The sequence below is a fragment of the Haematobia irritans genome, chromosome 1 (assembly GCF_050003625.1).
Source record: "Haematobia irritans isolate KBUSLIRL chromosome 1, ASM5000362v1, whole genome shotgun sequence".
Taxonomy (NCBI): Eukaryota; Metazoa; Arthropoda; class Insecta; order Diptera; family Muscidae; genus Haematobia; species Haematobia irritans.
The window spans coordinates 192,993,991-193,003,313 of record NC_134397.1 but is presented as its reverse complement, the minus strand read 5'-3'; the positions used below and the strand labels follow the sequence as shown (position 1 = coordinate 193,003,313).

Genomic DNA, 9,323 nt, shown 5'->3' with positions numbered 1-9,323 from the left:
TTTTATAACTAAATTCTTCTAATTTTCAACATTTCCTGCTCTACACATAAAAAAACTGATTCCTCAATGGATAATTTTAACTTTTCTTGTTTCAAATGGGTTAAAAACAGAGTAAGAATTAATAAAATGGTGCAAATTATTAACATTTTGTCGAAAAAAATGTTAAATCCAATATGGAAAAATTACGAATTTTTAAAAATATTTGAGGTCAAATGTTTCAGACAAGTCTTAGAATGCATTAAAAATCATAAAAAATTACAAAATTTAATTATTTGGCAAAATATCATAAAATTTTCCAATACACATCCAAGACACTGATTTCAGATCACACCTTAAGAAGTGACGCAAATTCAGTGCAACGGCTATCGAAATGGTGAGCATCCGTCCTGTGACAAGCCCATGTTAAATTCATCGCTTCTGCGTCAATTTTGCACCACTTCAGTGCAACGGCTATCGAAATGGTGAGCATCCGTCCTATGACAAGCCCATGTTAAATTCATCGCTTCTGCGTCAATTTTGCACCACTTCCGGATCCAAAAAGAACATTTTCACTACTTTTTTGACAACGCTTTTTTTTTTTTTGCTGGGTAGCTATAACCAGTGTACTGAATTCCACAGCATTTCGAAGTCAGATTAAACAGGATTTTATAACTAAATTCTTCTAATTTTCAACATTTCCTGCTCTACACATAAAAAAACTGATTCCTCATTCTAGTGCAGCATAATATTCCTTGTGAATTGTAATTTATATCCTTCTTTGTGTTGCATCGATTCTTTTGAACCCTATTTTATAAAAGGGTGCAAAAGAAGAAAGAACGGCTTAAAATATTATACTCTAACTATTTCATCTTACCCTCATCTCTCCATCTCCAGTTATGTTCAAATCAGACGAATTTGAAATCTATAGCATTTATAAATATCTTGACATTTTGTTTTCTTTCAATTGGATTTGTGATTGTTAGATTGAATATTTATTATTCTGTTCATTTTTCTATAAGAAATTATTAAAAAGGTTGCAGAAATTTTATCTTAAAAATTATTGTCTCAAAACTATAAGTCTTCAATAAAAATGTATTACTTACTCTAATAAATTAAATTATGTTAAAAATCTAGTTATTCTATTTTTATTTTGGAGTAGAGGCAGTGAGTTTGGAAAAGTGAGGGTTTTGAGTTTTTTTTCAGTTCAAGCTATGTCTCCATTGGTAAATCGACATGTTTTACAATTTCTAAATTGTCAAAATATGTATGAAGCATAGCATTTTTCGCAGATATTCGTTCATTGGGATCGTAAGCCATCATTGCCTGAAAATAAAATATATACAACAGTGTCAATAATATACAATAGAACAGTAAGACAGTTAATAAATGCTTACTTTGAAAAGATCATAAGCCTCATGCTTCAAAATTATTTCGGGAATATTTGTCTTTTCCCATCTAGGAAATTTGGCTTTATAATCAGGTAGTTGTGATACTCCCGGCCATGTTGTCTCATCGGGAGTTCCCAAAGTTCTAAATATCCTATATAGTTGATCAATTTCACTGTCTCCGGGAAATAGTGAGCGTCGCATAATCTAAAATAATATCGATTAGATAGATTTATTTCGTGGTAGTTTTAGTTCGTCTAACCATTTCAGCAAATATGCAACCCAAACTCCATATATCCATACCAGTTGCATAGAACTTGGTTCCCAAAAGAATTTCTGGTGCTCGATACCACAATGTAACAACTTCATGTGTATAGGCTCTCATTGGCATATTAAATGCCCTTGCCAATCCAAAATCGGCCAACTTAATATTTCCAGAAGCGTCAACAAGTAAATTTTGTGGTTTTAAATCGCGATGCAGTATTCTATTGGTGTGACAAAATGCTATGGCATCAAACATTTGAAACATATAACTCTGGAAGCAAAGTATAATTTTATTAGATGAGATATAATAGTAAACATAGCAGTAATACATATAGAAGAATATTTGTTTTAATTAATTTAAATGTTAAACAAACGAATTTATTTTTATTTAAGAGTATTTTATAAACGTGATTGTGGTATCGCAGGTGGTAAACTCTAATTTAACAGTTATTGTCTTTATACTCACGAACATTTTCTATAGAAATGAAATTTTTACAAAATATTTGTATAGAAATACAATTTTTACAAAATATTTGTATAGAAATAAAACTATGACAAAAATATTTGTATAGAAATAAAACTTTGACAAAATATTTGTATAGAAATAAAATTTTGACAAAATTTTCTATAGAAATAAAATTTTGACAAAATTTTTTATAGACAAAATTTTCTATAGAAATAAAACTTTGGCAAAATTTTCTATAGAAATAAAATTTTTTATAGAAATAAAACTTTGACAAAATATTTGTATAGAAATAAAATTTTGACAAAATTTTCTATAGAAATAAAATTTTGACAAAATTTTCTATAGAAATAAAATTTTGACAAAATTTTCTATAGAAATAAAATTTTGACAAAATTTTCTATAGAAATAAAATTTTGACAAAATTTTCTATAGAAATAAAATTTTGACAAAATTTTCTATAGAAATAAAATTTTGACAAAATTTTCTATAGAAATAAAATTTTGACAAAATTTTCTATAGAAATAAAATTTTGACAAAATTTTCTATAGAAATAAGATTTTGACAAAATTTTCTATAGAAATAAAATTTTGACAAAATTTTCTATAGAAATAACATTTTGACAAAATTTTCCATAGAAATAACATTTTGACAAAATTTTCCATAGAAATAAAATTTTGACAAAATTTTCCATAGAAAGTTTTGCAAAAAATTTCTATATAAATAAAATTTTGATAAAATTTTCTATAAAAAAAAATTAACAAAATTTTCTATTTAAATAAAATTTTGATAAAATCTTCTATAGAAATAAAATTCTGCAAAAATTTTCTATAGAAATAAAATTTGCAAAAATTTTCTAAAGAAATAAAATTTTAACAAAATTTTCAATAGAAATAAAATTTTGACAAAATTTTCTATAGAAATAAAATTTTGACAAATTTTTTTATAGAAATAAAATTTTGACAAAATTTTCTATAGAAATAAAACTTTAACAAAATTTTCTATAGAAATAAAATTTTGACCAAATTTTTATAGAAATAAAATTTTGACAAAATTTTCTATAAAAATGAAATTTTGACAAAATTTTTATAGAAATAAAATTTTGACAAAATGTTCTATAGAAATAAAATTTTGACAAAATTTTCTATAGAAATAAAATTTTGACAAAATTTTTTATAAAAATAAAATTTTGACAAAATTTTCTATAGAAATAAATTTTTCACAAAATTTTCTATAGAAATAAAATTTTGACAAAATTTTCTATAGAAATAAAATTTTGACAAAATTTTCTATAGAAATAAAATTTTGACAAAATTTTCTATAGAAATAAAATTTTGACAAAATTTTCTATAGAAATAAAATTTTGAAAAAAATTTCTATAGAAATAAAATTTTGACAAAATTTTTTATAGAAATAAAATTTTGACAAAATTTTCTATAGAAAGAAAATTTTGCAAAAAATTTCTATAGAAAGAAAATTTTGCAAAAAATTTCTATAGAAAGAAAATTTTGCAAAAATTTTCTATAGAAAGAAAACTGCAAAAATTTTCTATAGAAAGAAAACTTTGCAAAAATTTTGTATAGAAATAAAATTTTGACAAAATTTTCTATAGAAATAAAGTTCTATAGCAAAAAATTTCTTTATAAATAAAATTTTGATAAAATTTTCTATAGAAAGAAAATTTTGCAAAAAATTTCTATAGAAAGAAAATTTTGCAAAAATTTTCTATAGAAAGAAAACTTTGCAAAAATTTTCTATAGAAATAAAATTTTGACAAAATTTTCTATAGAAATAAAATTTTGACAAAATTTTCTATAGAAATAAAATTTTGACAAAATTTTCTATAGAAATAAAATTTTGACAAAATTTTCTATAAAATGAAATTTTGACAAAATTTTCTATATAAATAAAATTTTGGCAAAATTTTCTATATAAATAAAATTTTGGCAAAATTTTCTATATAAATAAAATTTTGGCAAAATTTTCTATATAAATAAAATTTTGGCAAAATGTTCTATAGAAATAAAATTTTGGCAAAATGTTCTATAGAAATAAAATTTTGGCAAAATTTTCTATAGAAATAATTTTCTATAGAAATTTGACACTTTCTATCGATATCAGAACTATATTGCAATTCAATCCTATTTGGTCCAAATTTATCAGGGTTTCTATTAATATTTTAATCTATTCCTCTTAACTTATAAATGAGGCGCCAAAAAAAGTTTAAAATGAATGTCGAAATTCAATCTTTCCTATATTTGAAAAATTTGAACATACTATTAGAAATAGTTTTAGGGTAGTAAATCAAAAACTTCCGCAAAACTCTTGGGCACGTACTTAATACTAAATTAGTTTGTTTTCAGATGAAATTACCTTTATCAGCTTGGGTGTGAACACATCTTTCTTTTTGTCCATTAGCTTCTTCAAATCCATATTTAGATATTCAAAGACCATATAAAGACTGGCATCTGCTACTACCACATCGAATAATTGCACAATATTGTCATGTTGTAAATCTTTCAAGAGAGATATCTCTCGAATTGCTGTTGAAGGAACACCCTCCGTCTCGCTGGAAAGGCAAAGAAACCAAATTGAATTAACAAAATTATGACATGTCCATATTACAATAAACGTAAAGTTTACCTCGCAATCCTCACTATAGGGTTGCAGTAAAAACAAAACAATAATGAAGAATATAAATTTCAAAAAGAAGACAAATTATTAATGGAATAGTTAGAATAGATTTGAACACTTTTTTATATTTAGTAGAAGTGAGTAACCGAAGTTGTCACCACACTCACAAATATAAGAAAATTAAAGAATGTAATGAGTATACAATTATACCTTTTTTACATATATTCCGGTTACTTCGATATGATGCTACGATAACTTTACAAAGCCGAATCATGTGGTGCTACGTCTCACAATATTAAATTCAGCGAAGCACGTACATGATTCGGATATTGTCCAGTATCACAAATTTTATTTTATCGAGATTTATCTGTTTAATCCATAGACTTAAATATCTCTGGTCATACACTCGTTTGATGCAATCAACAAACTTTAAAATCACAAAAGGAAGCAAAGGCAAATGACATTCATGAAGGACATACGAACAAAAGGCATATAAAAAAAATACTGGCACCTGTCTGATGCCTCGACCTCCTTTCAGTTCATTCAATTGATGATTAAGGACACAATAACAATACAAACTAACAACGCGTATGTTTGTCTGTGGGTGCATTCCAATGTAAACGATAGACAATACACACAATCGCACAACTGTAAGCCGACAAAAGGATATATTATTTACCTTTCTAAGCGAATTTTCTTCAGAGCCACATCCTTCCCTGTTTTGGTATCTCTCGCCTTGTACACAATACCGTAGGTACCTTCGCCAATTTTTTCTATCCTCTGGAAATTGCCAACGTCGTGCATTGCTTTGTATATAATTCTGTAAACAATAAAATCGCCTTAATTTAACAAAAAGCCTTGCGCAGTATGAAGAAGCAAGTTAGCATAAAAACAGAAAAACATTAAAAAAAACTTGCAAGCCGGTCATTCAATATTGTGGGATTTGTTGATCAACAATAAATTGATAGATTTGTGGAAACAAGCGACTCCATAAGGGCTAAATTTCTTTTGTCCAAAGTATGTAATATAGTCAGCGCCAGTGAAAGAAGCCATACAAATATTATGGTTCTACTATATCCACATATATGGTATAATTCACATATTTATACATCCTAGGCGTTTCCACATATATATATTACCCTCAACGATTCTAAAACGACCGAGAGATCTCAGTAATACTTACTAAACTTTCTTAATTTAATTGGCATAGATTATTATACCAAATCTATGAAGATGCAGTGATTGTGTTGCCTTCTTTGGGACAATGGAAATAAATACCCCAACAGCAAACCAAAAAATAAATAAATCCACCAAACTGCCAATTATTTCTTCCCGCTTCTTCCTCCGTAACCGGCTTATTAGTTTTGGGAAAGTAGGGAGTATTTGATTACAAGTACTCGTCACTGACTAATTTTTTGAGTACTCGTTACAATTAAATGAGTACTCAATATCTTCAATATATCTTAAAAATGCTAAAATGCTGAAAAATGCTAAAATTTAAAGTGTTTTTCAAATAATTAATTAATTTCAAGTCTAAAAATTAATTTTAGTAATCAAAAGACCGTTAGAATATAACTAAAATATCCCACGGAGATATGGATGATGACGCCTAAATATGTTAAAGTCCTATCTCGCCTAAATATCCTGTCCCAGTCTCTATCCATCGAACAAAAACATAAAACGACATCGTAAACTATAAAGGTATGTACTATGTTCGCTTTTCGAGTTGAAATTTTCGCGGTTACTTTATTAAAATAGATCAATATAAAGTAGATAAATTAACTCTAATGATGCGCAGTTTCTTGTTCCATTAGATTTCGGCAAGACTTTACATGAATATGTTTGTTTTCTGTTAAAATCGCGAAAATAAAGTGATTTTCGACTCGAAAACCGAACATAGTACAAACCTTAATACATCATTCACTTTACACTTTCGAAATCCACTTTTACTAGATTTCAACTGTCATTTGCCTCATAAAAAGTAGATTTGAAATCTCTAAAATGTAGATTTTGAGTCTTATGCGCTTTACAGACTATCAGTTATTCCGGACGACAGTGCTCGTGTCGAACATATCCCATATATTGTGCACATTATAAGTTAAGTCCGAAGGCTTAATCGATACTGCTGCATGTTTATGGGATCGATAACAGATTTACCGATTATTTAGTCATCGCCGACAAGTCGTATCGATCCGACACACTGTAAGATTCTTTACAAACACCGACATTCCGTCCGGAATAACTGATAGTCTGTAAAGCGCATTATGTATAGAGTTTAAAGGTGGGTATTAAGTTGGAGCTGAAATCGTCACTTTTTCACGGTTACATTCTTTCACATTGAATTATTTTATTTATTTCTTTATTGTAAATCAATTAATACGTTAATTTCCATTCTGGATGTCTATGTACCAGCATGCGGTAGTTATGTTCCGCATAATTTTAATTAATTTTCGTTGTAGTTATTATCAGAATACAAAGGAGGAAAAGATAGATAACTGTTGCTTTATGCAATGCTAATATCATACCCACCAGATATCACCTTTGGGAAAAGGGGAAATTGTATTTTTTTTTTCATTTTCAGGTTGTTACTATACCGCCAATCGTAATTTGCAAATACAAATCCCACAAATGTTTATGTGCATGTCTATTCCAAATACACACATTGCAGTCTCCTATCGAAGCCTTTTCTTTCCGGCTGGGAACTTGGACAGAAAATCAAAAAAGTCGTTACCTATCGCGGTCCCTGTGGCAAAATCATGACAAACATAAAAGATCATCACATCATTATTTACGAGTATGAATGTGGATAACTTTGATTTTAGCCATGAATTGTTTGGCTGAATTTGATGATGAATATATATCCCTTGGGTCAGGAGAACCACTTGGATGATAATACCAGTTATAGACAGGGCTGTGGAGTCGGAGTCGGAGTCGGAGTCTTGGAGTCGGAGTCTGAAGATTTGGCTGGAGTCGGAGTCGGAGTCGGAGTCGTAAAAATTTTGCTCGACTCCGACTCCGGCTAAACCAAATTTTTTAAAACACTTCACATTTTTTTAAGTAAAAAAGTTTTTACGCAAATTAGTTTCCAATGCGTTATGCATTCGATCAATGTACACCATGATTGGAAATGAAAATCAACTTCCAATTACGGCTATCATTTTATGTTTCCTAGAATGTTGGACTAGCAAATGGGCTGGATCGATCCATTTTAATCCCCATATCAATTTATTTGAAATAATTCGAATTTATTGTTATTAATTTTATTTTAAGGCTATATACCTACACACATATGACAGCAAAAATGGTCAAAGCTGTTTTTTATAGAAAATTTTGTCACTATTGTATTTATATGGAATGTTTTGTCAAAATTTAATTTCTATAAAAAAATTATTCGAGATATTATTACTATAGAAATATTTTTTTCTATAGAAAATTAAGTCAACATTTATTTCTATATTTCTATAGCAGTAAGTTCGTCCGGGCCGAATCATAAATACCCACCACCATGAATCAAATATACTAATTTCCTTAGAAAATTTCATGGGGGTTTGATGACAGATCAGTTTAACCAGTTCGCATCCCGAAAATAAATGCAAAGATTTTACCTATCAGATTCCGGATTTATAAGAACTATTTTTGTTTGAGTTTTAAAGGAATCATAAACATATCCTGTAAATGTGCAAGAAAATTAATTAAAAAAAATTAAGAAAAAATACCTTGATTTGAAATCTAAAATCTATAGTACACCAACTGTTTTATGATTACGAGAAGAATTATCTGGCAAATTTACATTTATGGTAAATGCACCTTCTGTACCCTCAATATCTGAAATCGGTCTATATGGAGGCCTTACTAGCGTTGCAGCAACGAATTTTTATTTTGGACCAAATTTTTCCAAAATTCGTACCAGGGGACCAGTTTTCTAATTTAAATTAATATAATTTAAAAGTTACAAGTTTTCTAAAATTTTTCTTCGAAAGAACATTTTTTCAAAATTTTATTTCTATATAAAATTTTGACCTCATTCTATTTCTATCGAAAATTTTGTCCATATTTTATTTCTATAGAAAATTTGGTCCAAATTTTATTTCAATAGATTTCATTTTAGCCAAAATTTCAATTTAGCCAAAATTTAATTTCTGTAAAAAATTTAGCCAAAATTTTATTTCTATTACATATTTAGCAGAAATCTTTTTCTATAGAAAGTTATCGCAAAATTTTATTTTTTCTTAAAATTTGTACAAAATTTTTGCATAATATTGTATCCCAAAATTTTTTAAGAAGCTTATTTCTATACAAAATGTTGTTAAAATTTTATTTCTATGAAAATTTTGTTAAAATTTTATTTCTATAGAAATTTTTGTCCAAATGTTATTTCTGCAGAAAAATTCCATTTGGTCTGACCATCGGACCAACTTCAATAATTTTTTGGGTCTATTTTGGTCCAATCGGACTAATGGGGTTACGCCAAAAACATGGAAGGATACGTACAGTATTCAGCACATCTATTGTAGTTCTAGAATATAGACCCCAAAACGGAGGGCCGGTTTGTAAGGAGACTATATCAAAAACTGGACCGATACACAATACATTCGGCA

The 9,323-nt window shown here is 27.8% G+C and overlaps 1 protein-coding gene across 1 annotated transcript; it reads right to left on the bottom strand.

The window, feature by feature from the left end:
* Positions 1-948: 948 nt before the first annotated feature.
* Positions 949-6,083, bottom strand: Cdk2 (Cyclin-dependent kinase 2). The gene is made up of 6 exons (XM_075292366.1): positions 5,909-6,083; positions 5,405-5,545; positions 4,465-4,660; positions 1,627-1,899; positions 1,374-1,571; positions 949-1,302 (listed from the first exon to the last, which is right to left on the bottom strand). The coding sequence occupies exons 2-6, from the start codon at positions 5,527-5,529 to the stop codon at positions 1,189-1,191; spliced, it is 906 nt and encodes a 301-aa protein (XP_075148481.1). The 5' UTR covers positions 5,530-5,545; positions 5,909-6,083; the 3' UTR covers positions 949-1,188.
* Between the last annotated feature and the right edge of the window lie 3,240 nt (positions 6,084-9,323).